At 47.4% G+C, this 23,445-nt stretch overlaps 1 protein-coding gene across 2 annotated transcripts; it reads left to right on the top strand.

Moving 5' to 3' along the window:
• The first annotated feature begins 11,804 nt into the window (after positions 1 to 11,804).
• On the top strand, positions 11,805 to 23,121 carry LOC136535017 (phosphoinositide phosphatase SAC3-like). Of its 2 annotated transcripts, XM_066527366.1 has the most exons (16): positions 11,807 to 12,375; positions 13,300 to 13,504; positions 13,592 to 13,757; positions 14,224 to 14,446; positions 14,705 to 14,781; positions 14,871 to 15,052; positions 15,129 to 15,226; positions 15,338 to 15,465; positions 15,542 to 15,664; positions 15,778 to 16,183; positions 16,947 to 17,068; positions 17,208 to 17,309; positions 18,727 to 18,930; positions 21,610 to 21,738; positions 22,305 to 22,380; positions 22,654 to 23,121. In XM_066527366.1, exons 1-16 carry the CDS (start codon positions 12,316 to 12,318, stop codon positions 22,738 to 22,740), a joined length of 2,388 nt encoding a protein of 795 aa, XP_066383463.1. In that variant the 5' UTR covers positions 11,807 to 12,315; the 3' UTR covers positions 22,741 to 23,121. The 2 variants fall into 2 exon arrangements, with proteins under 2 accessions (XP_066383465.1, XP_066383463.1); XM_066527368.1 differs by lacking the exon at positions 21,610 to 21,738 and having other exon boundaries at positions 11,805 to 12,375.
• The last annotated feature ends 324 nt before the right edge of the window (positions 23,122 to 23,445 follow it).

Genomic DNA, 23,445 nt, shown 5'->3' with positions numbered 1-23,445 from the left:
ATACTAGGTTGATGGCAGAGAATGGATGGGCACAAGGGTTCTATGGCAGGCATGATATTTTGGTTTATACTGCTTTGCAGTCTTATGATTAAAATTGAATCTGTCTAACTATCATTCGGTTGACATGTAGCAATTCTGTTAAACTTATATGGATTGTGGCAGCGAATTCGAAAGCTGAGGCCAAAATTTTCTTGATTCTGAAGTTTACTTTTTTTTGCATGCGTAGATAAAATTTGGTAATTTTGTTTCCTGAAGAGTTTGGAGTTTGTTTGTGAAGAATTTGGCATTTATTTTTCTGTTTGCCTTCATGGTTCATGTACTCCCTATCTTCTGTAGATGTACATGATGAAGTATGATAGCATGGACGGCCACTGGAATCTCAGTGACATCACCTTGGATCTTGAAGACCCTCCTCTTTGGTTAGAGCCTGGTTTCCGTCTTTTGGCATTATGCCATGCTTCTTTTCATGGGTTTTTTAGTGTTTTAGCTGACAGGTAATGTTTGAAAATGTTTGCTATTCTTTAGGAATCCTGTTTGCTCACTTTAGTAGTGGAGAATCTCTGGTTTTATCACAGAGAGGCAGTAACTGTTGCTGACTTGAAGGTACAACTGTTGCTTCATGTTCCTATATGTGTTTCTTTTTTTTTTATGTTTTTCATTTTCGTTTGATCATTTGCATGCAGTGGTCAAATTGATTGATGGCTAACTAGTCTTTGGATTCACATTTTTGTTGAATTGTATTTATAATTTCATATTTGCATATGTACACTAAACTGTGCAGTGTATTTTTGGTGTCTGGGTGATGTAAATTTAGTGCAAGGTCCCTTATGGTTTTGTTAGTTATTTGTATTTGAAGTTTTTTTTATTAATTTGGCTTGATTTTATAATTGTCAGATTTAATTGTTAATTTGTAATTGTTTATTTGTTTGTTTTGTATGAGTCATCGTTGGATGTAGATCAGAGGGTCTTAAATTCATATGTTTTTCTGTGTTTGATCAAATGATTATGGCTCCTTGTAGAATTCGGTTGATTTGGCATCATCCATCAACCAAATGATATATAGGATAGGCCAAATCAACCGAATGATAGGTAGACAGATCCGAATTTTATACCAAACCTATACGTGTACCGTGTGTATATGCATTTATAATGGCAAATTGGTAATCCACGTAACTGATACAGAGATGAGCGCGTTGCTACCAAGAGCATTTTCATGTTGACGTCACGTCAAGAGTCTATGATTTAATGACATCCAATTATTCACAGGTTTACTGTGTTTTTCATCCTTTCTTTTGTACTAGTGTGACCCACCAATTAACCACGTACTAGGTAATAAAATATAGAGAGAATTCTGTATTTGGCACCAAAACAAACCACTCTTCTGTATTTAGCATTGGAAATTTTGAACTTCCTTATCTAGCATCAACTTAAAAATTCCTTCCGTATATAGCACTTCCGTCCAATTTGGCCATCCATCCGGTTGTTGACGTCATCGACCACGTCAGTTTTTGTTGATAAGGACCAAAATGCTGTCACTCAACCCCCCGCCCCCCACCCCACACACACACCAGCGCACGCCCCGCGCCGTCGCCGGTGCTGCCGCAAGATCCTGGTCGCCAACCCCGTGGCCGCGGAGGTGCTGTCCCGGCCGGAGCTCGCGAGGGCGGGGCTCAAGACCCTCGCGTGCGAGGTGATGGGCGTGCTGATGGAGAAGCCCAAGCACGTGACCATGAGCAAGTGGAGAAGGCCCCTGTCGCCGGAGCAAGTCCGGTACGCCGCCATCGACGCCTTCGTGTCCTACGAGATTGGCCGGCTGCTGCTTACCAGTCAGCGCGCGTTAGAACTAGAAGATGTGGCCGCCGCCGCTGGAACGATCTCGCCCCGGTGGCAGCAAGGGCGAGCCCGGCCTGATCGTGGGCCTCGACACCGAGTGGCACGTCGTCTTCCACGACGACGGGTATCGCGACAACAGGATGGTGGTCCTGCAGATGTGCGTGGGCCGCCGCTGCCTCGTCTTCCAGATCGTCCACGCCAACTACGTCCCGGTCACCCTGAAGGCCTTCCTCGCCAGCCCCAAGCACCGCTTCATCGGCATCTCGGTCGACGGCGACGTCTAGCGCCTGTACTGCGACTACATCTACAGGACCACCATCCTGTTGTCGCGATACCCGTTGTCGTGGAAGACGATGTGCCACTCGGTGTCGAGGCCCACGATCAGGCGGGGCTCGCCCTTGCTGCCACCGGTCGTCTCGCGGACCTCTTGGAGGAAGTGCTTCACGGCGTCGCCTGAGTTCGTGACCGTCGCGTGTGGATCACTACGGTGCCGCCGTCGTCCATGGGCATGACGACGTCGGTGTCGTACGCGTACGTGGCCTTCTTCATTGTGCCCGGAGGACGGCTTGCGTGAGCTGGTGTCGTCTCTTAGCAAACTGTGCCGACGGTTGAGAGCTACCGATTTGTTCGATGCCTCGATGGCTCTGATCGTGTGCTGCTTCTCGATATATAAAGGGGAGGGAAGGCAACGCAAGGGCTGGGGGATTCGAGTCGGATTCAACCAAGGATGCTCACCTCCTCCGCCGGGCCAGCTCTACCAGCCGTTCCACCCGTCGCCGTCCCCTCTGCCGCCTAGCCTCCGCAACCTCGACCTCACCCAGCGCCTCCAGATCCTCCGCGACAGGATGGGCCTGTGGCATGAGTACGCGCCCCTCGTCTCCTCGCTCTCCCGGGACGGCTTCAACCCGTCCTCCATCCAGGAGGCCACGGGCATCTCGGGCGTCGAGCAGAACTGCCTCGTCGTCGCGTCCCAGGTCCGCGACTCGCTCCTCGACGACAAGGTCGCCGCGTTCCCGCCCGATCTGCTCCCGTACTTCGCGCCATGAAGAGCTTCCCGCGCTGGCGCGGGGAGGAGGGCTGGGAGGCCTTCGGGAGGGACTCCCCCGCTGACTGCCTCGCCTACGCGCGGTTCCGCCAGTCGCGGGAGGGCATCGACGTGGAGGACTGCATCGCGGAGCTAGAGCGCGCGCTGCAGGTGGTGGAGACCGAGTCCGGCAGGGCGCGCGTGGAGCTTGAGCTGGAGCGCGCCAGGAAGAAGGCAGCCGGGGAGGTGGAGGGGGAGGAGGAGGACCCTGCCGCCTCGCGGCCCGGCGTCACGGTGGTGCGGCTGCAGTACGCCGCGATGCAGGTGGTGGAGACCGAGTCCGGCAGGGCGCACGTGGAGCTCGAGCTGGAGCGCGCCAGGAAGAAGGCGGCCAGGGAGGTGGAGGGGGAGGAGGAGGACCCTGCCGCCTCGCGGCCCGGCGTCACGGTGGTGCGGCTCCAGTACGGCGAGGTCGCCGAGGCGACCACCGTCTTCATGCTGCCGGTGCTCAGGGAGACGGACGGCGTCGCGGCCATGGAGTCGACGCCCAGGCGGACCAAGACGGACGTGGACCTTGGCATTGTGGAGGTAGACAAGCCGTGGGCGCGGTGGGCTGTGGTGCCCGGGTGGGGCCCCGTGGGCCGAGGCAGCGGACGACGCCATCGTCATCGAGCAGGCCGACGGCCGGAGGCTGCCGTGGCGGACGGACGATGAGGAGCCAGTGCTGGTCATTGCCAACACGTTGCTGGTAAGGGTATACATGTCATTTTAGGTGGCATTTGACACCGTTACTACATCAAATGGACGGAAGTGCTATATACGGAAGGAATTTTCAAGTTAATGCTAGATAAGGAAGTTTAAAATTTCCAGTGCTAAATACAGAAGGGTGATTTGTTTCGGTGCCAAATACAGAATTCTCTCTAAAATATAATCTCCTAGTAGCAAAAGTAAAACACTAGTACAACAGTAAATTAAGCTGGCACTATCACTCTGAGTTTTTTTTAAGGGACTGTGTTGGATTTGGTACAACAGTAAATTAAGCCGAAACGCAAGGTCGTGTGGTCCTTTTGTAGGCAAAGGGCCGGTTGGCCCTACGGAAGGCTCCAAAGTGTGTGGTGCGTGCAACGTGTGCCTTGGCCGGCCGGTGCTCCCCCCCATGGAGGGCCCACAATCATTGAAGCGCCCCCGGCACGCAAGCTCCGAGAGGACCCCCAACTGGGCACTTCCACGGGTCAACCTGCAGGCGCCTTCTCTCTCGCCCCTAGCACCCTACCCGCCGAGTTGACCTGACCGTATGTCTCGCAAATCTGGCCAGGGCCTCGTTTAGATCGAAAGTTTTTTCAACCTAATGAATAGTATCATTTTCATCTTATTTGATAAATATTATTTAATCGTGGACCAACTAGGTTCAAAAGATTCATCTCGTGATTTTCAACTAAACTGTATAATTAGTTTTTTTTTACCTACATTTAATACTGCATGCAAGCGTCCAAAAATTGATGTGAGGAAGAAAGAGTGAAAAAACTTGAAATTTTGATGGTAACTAAACAAGGCCCAGCTTGTCCAGCAAGTTTTCCTTTGTGCAGGAAGTTTCGTTGCGTTGTTGTCAAAAATGGAATATCAACGGTGACGCCAAAAATGAAAGGATACTCGAAGTTCTCTCTCCCTCCGTTCTAAATTATAAGATATTTTATTTTTTTATAGATACATTATTTTTATTGTATATCTAGATATAATTTATTGGAAACGCTTCAACCCGAGCGAACGACCCTCCCGAAAATATCAGACGGACTCTAGACCCATCTCAACCACTCATTCTCTACATTAATTCTTATCCACTCATTTCTCAGCCTCCACTAACACCGCCTCCTGCTCTGCCTCTTCTTCATACTCGTACCTGCCTGCCACATTCCACCTTGCGCGCCCCCTCCCCCCACCGCGCCCGTCCCTCCCCGCGCCATGCGCTTCACCCATCGTGCCACACCCCATCGCCGACTGCACCGTGCCCCATCCCCTGCTGCGCCCCAACCCACCTCACTCGTCGCGACTGTGGCGTCACTAGGCCGCTACCAACCCGATGCCACCAGTAGGAGGTCGTCGCTGGCCAGAACATCGCCTCATGTGCCTAGTCGAAGACACCACGACAGGAAGAGAAGTCATGCATGTAGCGGAGGTGTACGCTGAGCCATTGTTCTCGATGTCCTCCTGACTCGAGCGTGTTGGCTACCCCAGTTCCCCACCAGGTAGGCCATGGCCACCGGTGACGCTGTGTTTAAGTGTTTCAAGCGTTTTCAAACATTTTGCAAGCCTATGTTTTAAGTGTTTCAGAGGTATGTTTCAATTGTTTCATACGTATATTGCAAAACCAGATCGGGATGTTGCATACACGTATGTTGAAAGTATCTGTTCCCAATGTTTCATTTATTTTTCAGACGTATGTTGCAAGTATGTTTATCTGGATGTTGCATATGTTTCACACATATGTTACAAGTGTTTTTATGTAGATGTTGTATATGTTTGCAATGGCTTTGAAGTGTTTTCAGGTGTTTTGCAAGTGTTTTAACTATTTCTGACGTATGTTGCATGTGTTTCATTTGGATGTTGTAAAAGTAGATTAAGATGTTGCACATGTTGTAATCCTATACACGTATTGTCGGTGTTTCGAAAAAACACCGGCTAGTAAATTTATAATTGTTGTGTGTTAGGCCCGGATGATGCACTAAAGGACACAAGGTTTATACTGGTTTGGACTGAATATCCCTACGTCCAGTCTGCTGCTGCTCGTGTTATCAGTACCGAAAAAGGTTCGCAGTAGGAGGTACAAACGATCGAGAGAGGGAAAGGTCCCAAGTCTCTGATGGAATGGTCGAAAGGACGCCAAGAGCTCGGACGCTGCTTGACTGTGTGTGTGATGTGTCGAACTGATCTCCCTTTCGTGGGGTGTCTTGCCCCCCCTTTTATAGACCAAGGGGGGAGCAGGGGTTACAGATGATAGAAAGAGGAAAAAACCAAAGACAGAGAAAGTCCTTCAAGAGTGTCAGGTCTTCCTTTTTCCTTGAGCCTGCCCTGCTGACATGGCAGACCACGCCAGGGATAGCATGTTCCGCCGATCCTGGTAGGGCCGGGCTTTGACTTTGTTTCAGCGAGTGGTCATGTCCCATCCTCCCCCGACTGATGGTGAGGTGCGGTACGTCAGGGCCCCGAGCCATGACTCTACGGGGAGTAGATGAGGAAATAACTATACGCCTGTCACTGTAGATGATGTGAGTTCCTCCTTGGATTATAGCGGTTGTCGTATGCTTGTGTTAGTATCCGTGCCCGAGGGCTGATGGTGGCGCCTACAACGCTGTGGGACAAAAGTCGACGCCTAAAACACTATTCGAGCACTTGTTAGGTCGGAAAGGGCTTAAAGCGCCCGTCCTATTGTATCCTGATGGTACCTTCCTGCAGGCATGCAGGGCAAGGTCCTCGGTACTGCGGTTGACTCGAATGTCTTGTCGTACCATGCATTTGTCAGCATGAAGGAGTAGGGTGTAATCATCGGGCGAGGCGGAGCCAGCCCTCAGTTGTCGGGCAAGGTGGAGCCCACCCTCGGACGTCGGGCGGGTCAAAACTAGCCCTCAGACGTTGGGTGGGGCGGAGCTAGCCCTCAGCCATCGGGCGGGGCGGCGCCTGTCCTCAGAGGTCGGGCGAGGCGAAGCTCACCCTCGGACGCCGACGTCGGGCGAGGCGGAGTCTAGCCCTCGGGGGTCGGGCGAGGCTGAACCAATCTTCCGTCGTTCAGGCTAGAAGCGTAGTAGCATTCTTGTCTGACCGAAAGCATCAATGCTCGATGGTTATTAGTTCCACCTCATTGGGTATCCCCATATTAGGTTCTCGACAGTAGCACTTGAGCCCTCGGTTGATTCGGATAGAATCGCCCGAGGGGTATTTTGACTTGCCAAAGGTTGCGCGCGAGCGCACCCGACGGGTGTAGCCCCCAAGCTCCTGGGTGATTCGGATAGAATCGCCTAGGGAGTAATTTCAAACCCTTCGCGAGTAAGGCTATGAGATTCGGTTTTTGTCAGCTGGATAGTTTTAAGGGAACCCTGGTATTCTGTTCGCGGGGATCTCGTCCAGGGTCAGCCTGGCTAGGACTCGATTGTGGAACGAGGCTCCCCTGATGCTCATGTACCTGAGTCCTGGTCGCTCGTGGGTCCATCCCTCGTTGGGGAGGCCGTCGAGACTGTTGGGTTGGCCCTTAGACTCCTGGGCCCAGGTGGCCCGAAGAAGAAGCTTTTTGACTCATATCCCCTCTGTGGGAAAAGAGTCCGGTCCGCTCAGGAAGGCGAACCGTCTGGTGCGATTCTGGTGGGAAAGGACAGGGATCGTGTGCGCGTATCCCATGACATGACGTGGCGGTGTGTTGTGGTAGGTTTGGAGATCGAGGCGGATGGTTGCCCTTCTCGCATCTGTCGCCCCTATAAAACCATGGGGTTTGCCTCTAGGGTTTCGTACTTCGCCTCCTTGCCTTTGCATCTATAGTTTTCGCCGCCAATCGCCTGAGCCTTCCGCACCCATATTGCTGCCGTTGTCTAGCTCGCTTTCGCATCGCAGCCACCGTCGAGCTCGCGTCCACCCCCTTTCTCATCGTTTTCAATGGAGCCATGGTGCAGATCCAACATTACCAATCAGCGCCTAGAGGGCCTCGTCCGCCATGGCCTCCTTCGCCCGTTGTTTGTCGTCAAGGAGTGGCGGCTGCCTGGTCATGAGGACAAGCCATCACCGCCCGAATGGTATGTCGTGTCCTTTGCTCTCTTCCACGAGCAGGGATTCGCCGTACCTGCTCATAAGTTCCTTCGGTGGCTGCTGGAGTACTACCAGGTGGTGCTGTAGCACCTTAATCCCAATGGGATCCAGCATATTGCGGCGTTTGTCGCCCTGTGTGAGGGATTCCTGGGGACTAGTTCCCACTTTGATCTATGGTGGTATTTCTTTGCTGTCAACCTATCGAAGAAGCGGGTCGAGAAGCAGGAGCTAAGCGTGCCGATGGAATATGCCAGCATTTACCTGCGCAACAACCGGGCGAATGACTACCCGTTGATGCGTCTATCGACCTCCAACAGGAGTGGCATTCGCAGTGGTTTTACGTCAAGGACGACATGGCCGCCCCCTTGCCGGCGTACTCCGGGCGCCTCATCGAAGATACCCCAGGGTTGTGGAAGTGGGGTGTCCTAGACAAGGACAAGAAAAGGATCAAGGACCATCTCATCGCCCTCCAAATTCTAAAGGAGAGGGGTGTTAAGGGATCAGAGATCATCGGCGCCTACCACATGTGGAGGGTGGCGTCGCTGATGAGCCGCGCGCTCCCCCTATACCTGATGGCGCCCGAGACGTTGCCTAAAGGAACGATGCTCACCGATGAAGCACTCCCCCCATCGAAGTGGCACAGTGGATCAAGGCGGCGATGGAGCCTTGGAAGGACACCACCGGTGTTGTCCTTGACTTCGTATATCCAGTGTCGGGACATCCTCCAATGCGGCTGGAACCGGGGTTCATTGATTTCGTAAGTTCCCCTTTCCCATGCCTTTTCTTTACTTGAATTTCTGACCCCTTAACGCTGACCTCAGGATAGCGGGATCAGCCGAAGAGACTCGTCCTCAGGGATAGCCCGGCTCCACTGCCGAAGGACCAGATCCTGGCGGCAGCGAATCGTACCGCGGCCGCATGGGATAAGAGGACGAGGGAGCTCAAGAAGAAGGAGATACTATGGAAGCAGCAAGCACGGGATCGAGGAGAGGAGACAGGAAGTGACGACGATGACGAGTTTGACGAGGTAGTTGCCAACGTGGATTGGGATGTCCTAGAGGGCGAAGATTCGCTGACAGGCACCCAATTATCCACGCAGGGACCCTTCCCGTTCCACGTGGGGGGGAGTGAGTCTGTGAGGCGGTGGAGGCGGGCCAAACCATCGAACCGTCCTCAAGGCTGGTGGGAGCCGGTGGATCCGTCGCTACACCTGGGGTGCCGGCAGAGGATCGATGGACGGGGGGAGGCGGATCTGCCACCACCCCCGAGGTGCTGACGGAGGGGGGCGGCTCTGCTGCCGTGCCCCATGAGCTAATGGGGGCAGGTGGATTTGCCACCATGCCCGAGGTATCGATAGAGAGGGACAGCTCTGTTGTCGCGCCCTCGGTGATAAGGGAGATGAGCCTCCCTGTCCGGGAGCGCCAACTGTCGGTGTTTCGAACAAACATCGGCTAGTAAATTTATAATTGTTGCGCATTAGGCCCAGATGGTGCACTAAAGGACACAAGGTTTATACTAGTTTAGGCTAAATGTCCCTACGTCCAGTCTGCTGCTGCCCGTGTTATCAGTACCGAAAAAGGTTCGTAGTAGGGGTACAAACGGTCGAGAGAGAGGAAGGTCCCAAGTCTCTGATAGAATGGTCTAAAGGACGCCAAGAGCTCGGTCACTACTGGGCTGTGTGTGATATGTCGAACTAATCTCTCTTTCGTGGGGTGTCTTGCCCTCCCTTTTATAGGCCAAGTAGGGAGCAGGGGTTACAGATGATGGAAAGAGGAAAAAAACCAAAGGCAGAGAAAATCCTTCGAGGGCACTGGGTCTTCCTTTTCCCTTGAGCCTGCCCTACTGACATGGCAGACCACGCCAGGGATAGCATGTTCTGCCGATCCTAATAGGGTCGGGCTCTGACTTTGTTTTAGCAAGTGGTCATGTCCCATCCTCCCCCGGCGGATGGTGCAGTGCGGTGCGTTAGGGCCCCAAGCCATGACTCTGCAGGGAGTAGACGGGGTAATGACTATACGCCTGTCACTATAGATGATGTGAGTTCTTCCTTGGATTGTAGCGGTTGTCGTATGCCTGTGTTAGTATCCATGCCCAATGGCTGATGGCGGCGCCTACAATACTGTGGGACAAAAGTCGGCGCCTACAATACTATTCGAGCACTTGTTAGGTCGAAAAGGGCTTAAAGCGCCCGTTCCATCGTATCCTGACGGTACCTTCCTACATGCGTGCAGGGCATGGTTGTAACACCCTCGGTGTTACATTGTACAGCTTTTTGCTAAAACACTGTATGAACATTTTACTTGTGTGTACATGTATGTAATATAGGGTATAAATCAATAAATGGAACTTGAAACGTTCATTTGAAACACGAAATGGATGTTACATTGCATGTCACGTTGTATCTTGGTGTCCTAAACGAATTTTTATTAAACGAAAATGCTATAGAACGCATGCCCGCACGCACCACTGCCCAGACCACACCGCTGTTGCCACGCCTGGCACGCGACTCGCGTGTACTCGAGCGCTTTGATGGCATTTAGAATTATTTGCTAGTGTTGTACTCGGGTTTCAGGCCTTCTTGAGCTGTGGCGTGAATGGGCTGAGAGTCATTTTGGGCCATCAATTAGCTGAGCAATACTTTTAAACTAGCTTGTGACTTGTGTATATGTCGGCTTTGCACGCACAGGCTTGCATGGTACCGTGGCCTTCATTTGCTTTCTTACCACGGCCTTGGATTATCATGCTAGGAACTTGCATGTACACCACTGCTGAAACCACGCGTTCGCCGCACACGTGTGGACTTGCTCTCGCTTTCACATTTGCACGCAAGGCCACGCAAAGTTTGTCGTCATGTTGTCTTGGACGGTGGCCGGCTGGCCGTGCCACGCCAAGGCCAAACCACTGAGCTGGCCCATCCTTGTTATCGCGCACGTGTGGTGGACGGATGGGAGTACAGCTCGGTGCCTAACCCGCCACTGTGCGGTAGTACGATGTCGGGGCGTCCATTCAAGTTTTCGTCATCGTCGGCCGCTTTAAGTTTCCGAACGGCGTCGCCTCGGCAATTTGGCCCCGTAATACTCCACATCTTTCTAATTAACCGTACGCACTGCGAGCTCGGATAGTTTGTTACTTCCTCAATTTCAAATTTTAAGTTGTTCTGACTTTTATAAATACATAATTTCTTTTATGTATCTAGACATTATGTATATCTAGGTGTATAGTAAAATTTATGAACTTAGAAAAGACAGAACGACTTAAAGTTTAGAAAATTTGGAAACGAGGAAATATATAGTTTATGGTTAATAATTTTTTTGAGCTGGATGGATTAGCTCATGGCATGTTATTGAGCTGACACCGGCTGGCATTGGTATGCTATTTTTCTTTGCTGGGAGGGAGACATTTATATGATATTGCCATTATTCTTATTATAAACCAGCCATGAAAACTACGCGGGATAGATATAGTGAGTCATGGACAAATGTCCAAGCAATCTTATGAAGTTTTATAACACAGAGTTGGCGTTGCTAAATATAAAAAAAAGAACATGTGAACTTGTCGCCGGTTGGTTTCTTTAGGGGATAGTACGATATTTATTCTTTGTTGCTATCGGGAAATCTGCATCCTTTCCTTGCGCTGGCATTGTGTGTTTTTCAAGTCTCAGAACTATTCTATTGAACGTAGGAGCAAGTACGTAACAAAGACAGCTCCTTGAAATCCCAATTTGCCGGAACTCTCTCTTCTCCTAATTCCTAGCTCAAATCACAATATACGTAACCATTTAAGCAAACACATTTTCTGCCTTGTGGAGATGACTAATAAGCAATATATAAATTACTAAAAAGAAATTAACCTCCATCTGTGTATTAACGCACAGCTCCCTAGTAGCTAGCTACAGCAGTAGCTTTTTTCTTTTTGTGGAGTGTAATAATAAAAATCAAATAATTAATAATTAGATATATATGGAGCACGCAAAACTCTGCTTGCTCGCTGAATCGCAGACAGGAAACTGACCTGTACCACTCAAATTGCCCCCCTAATTACGTCTTTCACAGTCATCACGGCCGCGCCAGGCTGCAAAAACCAGCGTCCCCTTCCAAAGATGCCTCCTCACTCATCCGGTCTGTGCTTATCTGGTTGGTGTTACCGTCCCAGCAGGGCAGCAGCACGAAGAGAACGGATTTTTCCAGCCAAATTTAAACGGGAAAAAACCACACGCCGTAACAGGCACAGGCCTAACCTCTCTCCCTCTTTCTCTAGTCTCTAGACGTGCAGCTGTATTCGCCGCAACCTCCTCCTCCCATCCTTGCGCCAGCGGATTCCTTGGCCTTGCGGAATTCTCCTGGCCTCCCGAGCCTCCCCTGCTCGAGAAGGGAGCTTCCGGTGACGTCGCGGCGCGAAGGGCCGGGTCGGACCCTTGGCCGTTGGCCCCGAGGCGGGAAGGGGGCGCGGTTTCGCGTGGGGTCCGGTCCAGCACAGCCCGGCGCGCGCGGGAGCCGCTCTGATTCGCCGGGGGGACGCCGCGGGGAATGCTCTACCTCAAGCTGCCGGCGGGCGATTTAGGGTTCCGACCGGGGGCGCCGCGGCGGGGATCCGGCGGCGGGGGGGCCTGAGGGTGGCGCGGGCTGGCGATCCGGCTGGGGCCGGCCGCGGGCGGCGGAGGCGCGCCCGCCATGGAGCACGACGCGGACCGCGCTTGCCTGCAGAGCTTCGAGCTCCACGAGAGCGAGTCGGTAAGCCTACCAATGCGTGCGTTGCGCGGTGCGTGCTGAGGGAAGGGAACCATTCAGTCAGGCCTCCGGATCGGTTGATTGATTCGGTATGGGCCAGAGTACGCATTCGACCCCCGTTGTTCGTGCTGTTCCGAATTGCTATTTCGCGTCGATTCGCGCCAACCGTTTTATAGTCGAATCTCTTGTTGTGTCTTCGCCGCAAAACTTTGGTATTTTCGTATCATCCACCCTTGTGATGATTAGACAATAGCTTAGCTCCCCTCTTCGACAATTAATCCGGAATACTAGCCCACGCATGGTATGACAACATGTTGTGGAGGTGTTCATCGTACAGAACGTTTGATTGTTTTCGTTCTACTATATATACGGATTCACATCCAACTCTGATCTGCTGAAATATAAGTTAGATGCTACTTAGACTTTAACAATTTCTTTGATTGTAACAGAAAGGTCTCCCTATAATTCACATGTTATAATTTGCCTTCCACTTTGTTTGCTTTCTCGGTATCTTGATAATCTTAGCACTAGGAGCTATGATAGATAATTGGTTTCTAAAGCCATGAACAAAGCAGATTGGTTTTCACCTCTGATCACGTCTGCAAATAAATGCCTAGTAAGACTATTAGCAATAATTGAATAATATATATACAAAATTGTTAACTACTATGAAGTTCGGTAAGGACATTGTTTAAGCAGTGCTGGGTAGAATCAAGTGGGAACGGCGAAAGCTTAGCTTGGTGAAACTTCCCTGTATCTATCTATAATACTCCATCAAAAGGATACAATAACCTGTTGTTGGTCACTGTGTTTGCAATTCAGTCATCGAACTGTTGATTGAATTGATTAATTTATCCGTTCAATAACCGATGCAATTCCTTATCACATCTGACCCTAGTTCTAAGTATGATTTGCTTTACTTTGCAGAGACTTTACGTTCTAGGAACTAATTCTGACAGAACACTTTGGAGATTACTCAAGATCGATAGATCAGAGCCGTCAGAGCTTGTGATAGATGAGTGTTCTACTGTATATACTGAAAGCGAACATCCTGACTTGTTGAAGGGTCTTGATGAAGAGCACAGGTCAACTGGCGGAATAAAATTTGTTACAAAGTTCTATGGCATAATTGGTAAATGTTCTTTTCCTTGTTTGTTTTACAAGCCATGACTGAATTACATTTGTATACATATATTTGATGATGAATTTGTTTTCCCAGGTTTTATCAAATTCCTTGGGCCATATTACATGTTGATTATTACCGAGCAGAAAAGAATTGGGGAAATCTTTGGTCATCCAGTGTACCAGGTGACTAGGACTTCAATGGTTGAATTAGCAAATTCTAAGACAAGATCTACTTTTCAAAACTCCAAGGATGAGAACAGGTTTGTTTAGTTCCATTGTAGTATCAAACTACCAAAAGTACCAAACTGTATTACTACTTTCATCATTAACTTAAAATGGTTGGGCTGATCGAGGAAAAAAATATTGTGTGAAAAATGTCATTGTTGCTTATTTATTTTACGTTTTTTGTTTACACAATCTAGCAGTAGAAAAACTATGAGTTATTGTCTAGCATTGTTAAGAACTCTTTTAGCCCCCATTCCTCTTTTGTATGCTGTGCCCTCAAAGGCCACTGTCTGAAGGATCCATGTCATCAACTATACCAAAGGAGGTTTATTTCCTTTGTAATTCGTAATTTAATTTCTCCAGATCTGCAGCTAACTATGTATAATACTATTTCTTTTGAACTAAGTAATGAATTGTTAACAATCTTTCCCACTTTTCTTCTGCTGACACTGCATTAGCGCAGTTCTTAACAATAAGCCAGCTCTTTTTGTAATCCTGCAGATACAGGAAGATCTTGAATGCACTTGATCTTAGGAAGGATTTCTTTTTCAGTTACTCATACCACATTATGAGAAGTCTTCAGAAGAACTTGACTGATCCACAGGATGGATGGACCTTATACGAGACTATCTTTGTCTGGAATGAGTATCTTACACGACGGATCCGTAATTGTCTCAGAAATACTTTGTGGACTGTCGCATTAGTCCATGGTTTCTTTCAGCAGGTACATGCTTAAGAAACTAGTTTCCTTTGAATTAGTACTCACTTATTAAGGAGAAAATACTACAAATGCTTTTATTCCAAAAAAGAGGCACAACAATAGTCATCTGCGAGCCTGTGACTGGGTTCGTCTGGCTGTTCTGTCTACCAGGATTACATTGCTTAGCATTGGTTCTCTCTTTTTCTGTACCCAGTCATCGCAAAATATATCATTATTAGATTCTGCACCTGAATCTAAAAAGCCCTTCTGTCTTGTGTTTAGGATAAATTCTCAATATCTGGCAAGGATATTATGCTCACACTCATTGCTAGACGATCGAGACATTATGCTGGAACCAGGTTTGTGCTTGAAATTTATTTGTTAAATAAATTGTCTCCTTTTCTAGTTTGGCACGATATTTGGACTTAGTTTAACGGATAATGAACAGATATCTAAAGAGGGGGGTGAATGAGAAGGGAAGAGTAGCAAATGACGTTGAGACTGAGCAAATTGTCTATGAAGCTGTGCCTGGACCTACTGAAGTAAGTTCTGTTGTGCAGAACAGGGGTTCAATTCCACTATTCTGGTCACAGGAGACATCAAAATTGAATCTTAAACCTAATATAATATGTAAGTTTGAAAACCTTACTATGATGCACCCATCATTTTCATCAACTCCACAAGTAAAACTTCCCCATTTTGTCAGTGCATGAGATGCAGAATAATTATGAAGCTACCAAGCTTCATTTTGAAAATCTTAGAGCAAGATATGGAAACCCTATCATTATCTTAAACTTGATTAAGGTGAGTTTACCTTCTTATTCTGGAGTAGCAGCGTCTTGTCATTGTATCTGCACATGAATGATAATTTTCTGTATGCTGCTGTTATGGTTGTCATTGTTATTTACTTGGAAGACACGCGAGAGGCGAGAGTCTATACTTCGCCGAGAATTTGATAAGGCGATCAAGATAATAAACAAGAGCCTGTCAGAAGAGAATCATCTGAGGTTCTTACATTGGGATCTTCATCAAAACTCTCAAGGGTATTCATTGTTATATTTCACGTTTCCTCTCTCTCTTTGTTTGGTAGTGTGTGTTATTGATGTAGTTCTGTTTCAGAAAACCTACAAATGTACTCGATGTCCTTCTGAAAGTGGCATTTCGGGCTCTGAATTTGACCGAGTTCTTCTATTGTCAAGTTGCACCAAGTTCTGAGACTTCCACACAATGGCCCACCCTATTGTAAGGCTTTTTCCCCAATTCTAGTTTGGTTCACTCTCTGTTGCATGCTACCTCAAGAGTTGATACTATTTTTCTTTGAAAAATTAATCTGTTTTCTCATTCATGCTTTACAGGAATGGTCTTGATCCATATTTATGTGATGACAACAATAGTGACGACACTGAATGCACTGAGATTGTTGGTGATGTATCCCAAGAGGATATCTCTGGCAGCTCTGATTCCTCTGGTAATGCAACCGCAGAAGACAAATTTGAGAATAGTGGACTGCCACCGCCAAAACTACCAAAATTCCAAAAAGGTGTCTTACGGACAAACTGTATAGATTGCCTGGATCGTACAAATGTTGCTCAGTATGCATATGGTTTAGCTGCTCTTGGACATCAACTGCATGCGCTTGGTTCTGTAGAATCTCCTGAACTAGGTTTAGAAGCTCCCTTGGCCCATCATTTGATGCACTTTTATGAGAGGATGGGTGACACACTTGCTGTACAGTATAGCGGTTCTGCTGCTCATAACAAGGTAATTTGTGGCATGTTCTTTGGTTGTAATGCTAGGAAGGGAATATATCTGGTTGGGAGTTGTTAGAACTGGTTAATTCATTAGCTTAAGTTGCAGTGTAGCACGTGAGCATACTGAGATGCTTGCTTTGTGCTTTACTCTTTCATGAGTAACTGTTTCCAGCATATACTAGAATTGACAATGAATGGGCTTGCTTGTTTTCATACCATTTGTTTCTATTGAAAAGTCGAGCTACTATCTCATACAAGGAAAGAAAAATGCACTACAGATCTATTTATTTAAGTGACATCTGCAATTTGCACCATAGACAGATTTCCAAGATGCTGTACACAAACTGTTCTCGTGAGCCGTGGCAGCTGCTCCTGGTTGAAATATAAAATTGGAACTTGAACGGTGACACTAAAATGGTAGCACATTGTATAATTGTCCTACAGTTTTTAAATGCATTACTGTTCTCTGAACCTTGATGAAGGCTAATCATGGCACTGGACATAGCTGTGTGCAAAGTGGGAAAAGTCATGCATAATGAACAATCTTTTTCATTGTTCCAATCTCCTAATAGGCTAATAACCTACCAGTTCAATGATCAAGCTAAAACAAAATGGGCCCATTTAAAATGTCACATCTCCAACAAGCAAAGCTACCAATCCTCTAATGAGGATTAAACCTGCATTGCTTTGTGGCATGTTGTCTTTTTTCCTCTATGCTATGTTTTTGTTTCAGCATTGCTCTAATTTTTTCTGTGCTGTGTTCTTTTCTGAAGGTATTCTCTGCAAAGAGAGGTCACTTGAAGCTTTTTATTCAGTCACAAGAGTTCTTTAGGACACTTCAGCGGCACTACAGCAACACCTGTATAGATGCTAACAAACAGGCTGCTATAAACTTGTATGTTTTACTGGATATCATTGTTTGTTTGGCTAAGTAGTCTGTTTCCTTTATTTTATCTGTCGTAGTGTGTACGTGAGCGGGTGTTTTGATTGGTTTGTTATATATATCACGTGGTGTTCGCCTTCTTGTATTTCAGGTTTTTGGGATACTTCCAGCCACAGCAGGGAAAACCTGCACTATGGGAATTAGAATCATCTTCTGGGGAGCATAACAATGATCTTTTTGATGACCAGCCAAGGTAGATCAAGAATATATTTAATGACATAGTACATCAATTGTTGAATATTGTCATGTTTTGAGATAATTGCAAGGACATTCTGATACATTCATTGTACTTGGAAGTGTCTAATACTAACCTCTTAAGTCCTTAAAATGTAGGACTGCATAGTGGCTGTACATGATCCATTAAGCGCCTCATATTTGTGCATTCTATTGTTCACGTAATTCCTTTTCATGTGTTTTGTCCACCCATAGTATATTATTTAATATCATCTCTGCCTATCTACCTCTACCTAATATTAAAGAGCGAAGAGTTTCTTCCAATCTACTTTTTTATTCCCAAAATACCCTTGCGTACTCCATGTTCCGTATGCGACCTAGATTCACGTCCTGTGCTCATACGAGCTAGAATGACCTGCATGCAACGATGGTACGGAATCCGACATCAAGACGTAGTGGGTCCCATTGCAGCGCATGGGCACATTTGCTAGTCATATGCTGATGTCCAGTTATTTTTTTATATAAAAGATGTTTGTATTCAATGTACTAGATCCAAAAAAAATTTCCAGGCTGTATGGTTTCTTTATGATGTTGCAGTATTTCTTCATGTTGTACTGAATATGTGCACTTATGAAGTCACTAACAAGTAGAGCTTCAATGTTCCATTTTCATTTAAAAAAAAGAGAAATTGTGTCTTCATTAGTTTATTACATGACATTGTAAATTTTCATATTTTTTCTTTTGAAAAGAAACTTTCAAAATTGTCTGTAGCCATTGTTGTCTGGTTGAGTTACTTTTCCTTTTACAAAAAAAGGCTTTGCCTTGCACTAAACTCCCTTGCAAATTGAACTAGACAATCTGGAGATATAGGGTCTACGGAACCATATGACCGAGACCTTTTCTTTACAGTTTATCCTGCTTAGACAGATATTCCATTTATCGATCCTACTTCCATGTCAGCCATTTTGTGTATATTCTTCTTGATCACAGTAAGCATAAATTGAGGCCTCCTTGGGCAAGCTTAGTTGATAGGACTGAACAGTCCATCTTTTGCATGGCAAATTAAATCTCCTCCTGTTTTAACTTAATTAGCTGACAATGCTATGCTACTTTGGAATACATAAGGGTGTCTTAATATTTGTACACAACCATCCAAACAGCAATTGGGCATCTTGAATTCTTGATATAGGCTTGGTACTGCAGTGCAGCAGCTAAAAATACTCTCGATGATTGAAGTTCTTAGATGTATTACGAAAAATCTTGCAGAATATGTTTGAATTTGCAGCACTGTGATTATTTATGTTGAACACTCTAATGAACACCATGAGACATGAGGACCTCTTAGGACATTTGAAGAGAACCCAATTTTATCTTGAAGCATGCATGTGGTGACTTAGCAATATCCTTATCATCGACTGTTTATTTTGATGTCACAGTACATTGAAAAGAGTAAAATCAGATGGCACCATTCTTCATGAAAGCAATGCTTCTATATCTGGCTCTGGTCATTGCCATAATGAACCGTTGAGTGCATCGCAGCCTGATGTCCAGAATGGATTTCAATTCCCAACTTCAGAAACTGATTCACTTCATGAAAATGAAATTTCGTCAGCCTGTGGAAGTGGGGTATCACACCTAAGGTTTGTTTATGCTTGTTTAGTGTTTTTTACCTTCATTTATCTTTACTGATAGCAGGAAAAAAAATACTGAGGTTGCAAGAATTTGGTGTTTCAAAATTAATATGAGATTTCCTGGTTACATATGTGTCAAGGGCGTCGGTGCTCAAGGTAGCAGGCCCTTGACTACGAAACTCGTAGCTTGGGTTGGTAATGGCGTGGGGTTTATCCCCTGGACGCCCTATGTTGAAGGGGATGAGATTAAGATGAAGGGGATGAGATTAAGAGCAGCAGAGGTAGATTAGGAGATAACTTGTTTCTTGATTGCCTTCTCATAAGCTGATTACAGGGTATATATAGGACTGCCCAGCCCCTAGGCGTCAGCCACAAGCTCCTTGGTTCTCTCCCCATTAATCATCCTTAATCTCTCATTAATTCTATCCTTTCCCCTCATTAACTACAGCTGGTGTCCCCTTGGAGACTGCCCTAGCTGCGTCTCGAGCCTTGGAGCGCCTTTGATATTGGCGCACCCACATGACATCTACCCCTCCCTTGACGAGCAGCTCGTCCTCGAGCTGGAAGGTTGGAGAGCGGTCGATGAAGCTGTCGATGTCCTCCCAGGTGGCTGATGCAGTTGGAAGGGTGCCGGCGGACTTCTTCACGAGCCAGAAGACCGGATGGTCCTTGTGCCAAAAGGACATGGTGAAGGCCGCAAAGTCCGACAGGATTGGGCCGAGTGTGGCCAGCCATTGGGTACCCAACACCACATCGTACCCCGACAAGGGGAGCGTGAAGAAGTCGGCTGAGAATTGATTGCCATTGATGGAGAACGGCGCCCGCCTATACACGCCTGTGCACGGCACGCGCTCGCCACTGGCCATCGTGACGGACGTAGAGCTGCAGCCGACCATAGGGAGTCCGGTGCGGCTGGCAACCTTCTCGGCGATGAGGTTGTGCGTCGAGCCTGAGTCGATGAGGGCGTGGACGTTGACGTCGCCCAGCCGGAGGCGCACTTGCATGGTGTTGCTGGTGTGGACGTCGGTGATCGCGTGGAGCAACATCGACGGTGTTGGATTGGCGGGGTCGTCGGAGGCGGCGTTAGTGGCATCATCCGCCGCTGCGCACTTGCATGGTGTTGCTGGTGTGGACGTCGGTGATCGCGTGGAGCAACATCGACGGTGTTGGATTGGCGGGGTCGTCGGAGGCGGCGTTAGTGGCATCATCCGCCGCTGCCAGGTCCAACAAGCACAGGCGCTGGCACACTTTGTTGTGACCACTCCCGAACTTTTCGTTGCAATTGAAGCAAAGGCCAAGCTGGCGTCGTTCTTCCATCTCGGTCATTGACAGGCACCTGACGGGGCGGCCCTCCACCGTGATGGTGGTGGCTGCAGCAATCGCGGCAGGTGGCGGAGCCGGTAGGGCGAGACGTGGTGGAGGCACCGCGAGGAGGCCCTACTGCTGGTCGTGCAGTGGTGCGGAAGGCGGCGCAACAGCAGCAGCGCACTGTTCGCACAGCTCCAGCTTGCGGGCGAGGCTCATGGCGATGATGAGAGATTGGGGGTTGTGGATCTCGACGTCGAGGCTGAGCGGCGGCTGTAGACCAGCGGTGAACGCCTGCACCCGCTGTGCCTCCGTCAGCGTGCCCATGCGAGGCACCAGGGCTTCAAACCGATCCTAGTATTCGGAGACGGAGCCGGTCCGCTTACACGCCATGAGTTCGCCCAGAGGATTGGAGCGAATCGGTGGCCCGAACCGGAGGTTTAGGAGCTCTGAGAAACGGCGCCATGAAGGTGTGCCCTCGTCCTGCTGGACTTTGAGGAACCACATCTGGGCGCCCCCTTCCATATTGTAGGAGGCCATCCACACTTGCTCCTCTACGGCAATGCGCTGCTGGTGAAAATAGGACTCACAGCGATTGATGAATGCGAGCGGATCAGACTTCCCGTCGAACTTGGGAAAGTCCAGCTTCTGGAATCGAGGTGGACGGTCCCCGTGGTGGTCACCGTGGCCCGAGCCGCGTGATCCTGAGCCAGAGAACGCCTGTGGCTGCGCCTGCTGAAGAACGGCGACCTGCTGTTGAAGGTCACTGATGGAGGCGTTCATGGTGGTGGTGAGGGCCTGGATCATCTTGGCCAGGTCAGCGGTGGACGGCTCAGCCATTGGCAAGGATGTGGAGGCTGCTGAGGCGGTGGGTGAAGCAGGGTTGGAGTGCGGGGCGGAGGTGGAAGAAGATCGCCGGCTAGCTGATGCCAAGTTGTCAAGGGCGTCGGTGCTCAAGGTAGCAGGCCCTTGACTACGAAACTTGTAGCTTGGGTTGGTAATGGCGTGGGGTTTATCCCCTGGACGCCCTATGTTGAAGGGGATGAGATTAAGATGAAGGGGATGAGATTAAGAGCAGCAGAGGTAGATTAGGAGATAACTTGTTTCTTGATTTCCTTCTCATAAGCTGATTACAGTTTACAGGGTATATATAGGACTGCCCAGCCCCTAGGCGCCAGCCACAAGCTCCTTGGTTCTCTCCCCATTAATCATCCTTAATCTCTCATTAATTATATCCTTTCCCCAGACTACTAATTGTCATTAACTACAGCTGGTGTCCCCTTGGAGACTGCCCTGGCTGCGTCTCGAGCCTTGGAGCGCCTTTGATATTGGCGCCCCCACATGACATATGACAATTTATTTGTTCTCCAAATTTTGTTATAGGTATACTCCCACAGCCTCTGATGTGCTTCATGTCCCAAGAGCTGAAGTTGAATATTGCCATGATTCTGGTGATTCAAACTTTCTGGATCTTGAATGGCTTTCCACTTCAGGCAACTCAAGTGATGAAAGGTCAAATTATCAGTTTTTACTTTATCTTATATAACTCTCTTCTCATGCATTTTTGCCATCGGTAGGCTTAAAGCCTTAAACAGAAATATCTCTTTATTGTGTTATATATATGCACCTTTCTTTCTTTTGGGACTTGGGCTGGGAAAATTGACAAGGGAAAAGGAGAGAGATTAAGGATAATTATAACTTATCTCTGCTATTATTTCTGTTGTGCTTAGTTCCATAAGTCCATATGCATGCAAAGTTCCCTTGCTCTTGCAACCACATAGCTAGCCCTGTACTACTAACCAAAGACATGTAGGATGTTTATTTTTTTTAAGAAATAGGAGGGCACACCCCCTGCTGGGGGTTATCTACTGGTTATATATTAAAGAAAGAAAAGAGAACAGATTAGCACAATCCTTTGGTAACATTTGATATGATCTTATACGCTGAAAACCATATTGTATATATTTTATTTTCATGCGCCTTTTGTTCATCCAATATTTGGTTATTGTTGCTGCTTTGAAGACATCAATAGAAATAAATTCTTTTCTCACCTTTCTTGGTCAACTATGCTGGAACAGGTCTATTGCAACTAGCACGCCAGATGTGAACCTATCAACTGAGAATGTCATTAGTGGCATAGCTCCTGACATCATGGTGAGGAAATGGCCCCCAAAATCTGTACTGTATAAAACAATCCTTCTCAGCATGTTTGGTTTGGAGAATGACTTAGTCCATCATCTATTTATTCCTCACTTTTTTTTGTTTGGTTTGTGGAATGGAATAGGTTGCTGCATCATCACCTCATTCCTCATAAGCTAATAAATATTAAATAGTACTAGTATGAGAAATGAAGTCATTCCACCAAATTTGAGGACTGAACTCATGATGCACTACCTCATCTATAATTTTTGTGTTGGTGTTTTTCAGGAAAACCATCTTGCTGAAATGCAGTCTCAGAAGCTACCTCGGAATTTTGTGCAGTGGGTTAATGACAGTGATACCTTTTGGTATTAAGAACGCAATTATTGCAATTCAGTGATATATCGCCAGCTACCTAGAAGACCCAGCTTCCCAGGGTGGTATTAAGATGGATCTGAGTAGTAGATTAGAGAGTGATATGGAATTATGGATGTTGCAGCAGTCAATGCATTTCTCCCGTGATACTCCACACCATCCCAGAGTCATTTAGGGAAGCATTATTGGTTCACATGTTTTTTTACTATGAGTGAGTAGATAGATATGTTTCTTTTCAAATAAATAGAGATAGATAGGCTTATTATTGTTGACCTGAAACTGTATCATTATTCATGGGAACATGCCATTTTTCTTGTGTAAATATATATGCTTGAGGTGCCTTTGGTGGAGGTTGTGAGGAAAACACTGCTTTTGTTTCCCCACATCTTTTTTGTTGTGTTCTTGTGAAACATTATCTTAAAAAAATGCAGTTTGATTCCCTATACGGCTATACCATAACCTTTAGCACGAGAACATATTCTGATACCCAAAATATCATATTCTTTGTTAAAGGCTTAATTTTGTCATTGGCTTATACTTATATCTATTTCTAGCTGATGCATGCTTAGCTCAAGTTGTGTAATAAGAGTGTTATTGAAGTAATAAAATTTAGTACTCCTGTTCCGATGAAACAAATGCTTGAGGTGTAAGACTCCTCTTACCAAAAGAGGTTGGTGTCTTTTGTTCCCTCACAAGGTAGAGAAA

This window comes from Miscanthus floridulus, unplaced genomic scaffold, assembly GCF_019320115.1.
Source record: "Miscanthus floridulus cultivar M001 unplaced genomic scaffold, ASM1932011v1 os_2477_3, whole genome shotgun sequence".
NCBI classification, from domain to species: Eukaryota; Viridiplantae; Streptophyta; class Magnoliopsida; order Poales; family Poaceae; genus Miscanthus; species Miscanthus floridulus.
Note: the sequence above shows the minus strand (reverse complement) of the source record. Positions and strands in the feature narration are given on the sequence as shown.

What these genes read in the sequence shown, in the direction of transcription:
- LOC136535017 (XM_066527366.1), top strand. Translation starts at nt 12,316, where the DNA reads ATGGAGCACGACGCGGACCGCGCTTGCCTGCAGAGCTTCGAGCTCCAC. An exon ending in AGCTCCACGAGAGCGAGTCG is followed by an intron (nt 12,376 to 13,299) that starts GTAAGCCTACCA and finishes TTTACTTTGCAG; the next exon opens with AGACTTTACGTTCTAGGAAC. An exon ending in GCATAGCTCCTGACATCATG is followed by an intron (nt 22,381 to 22,653) that starts GTGAGGAAATGG and finishes GGTGTTTTTCAG; the next exon opens with GAAAACCATCTTGCTGAAAT.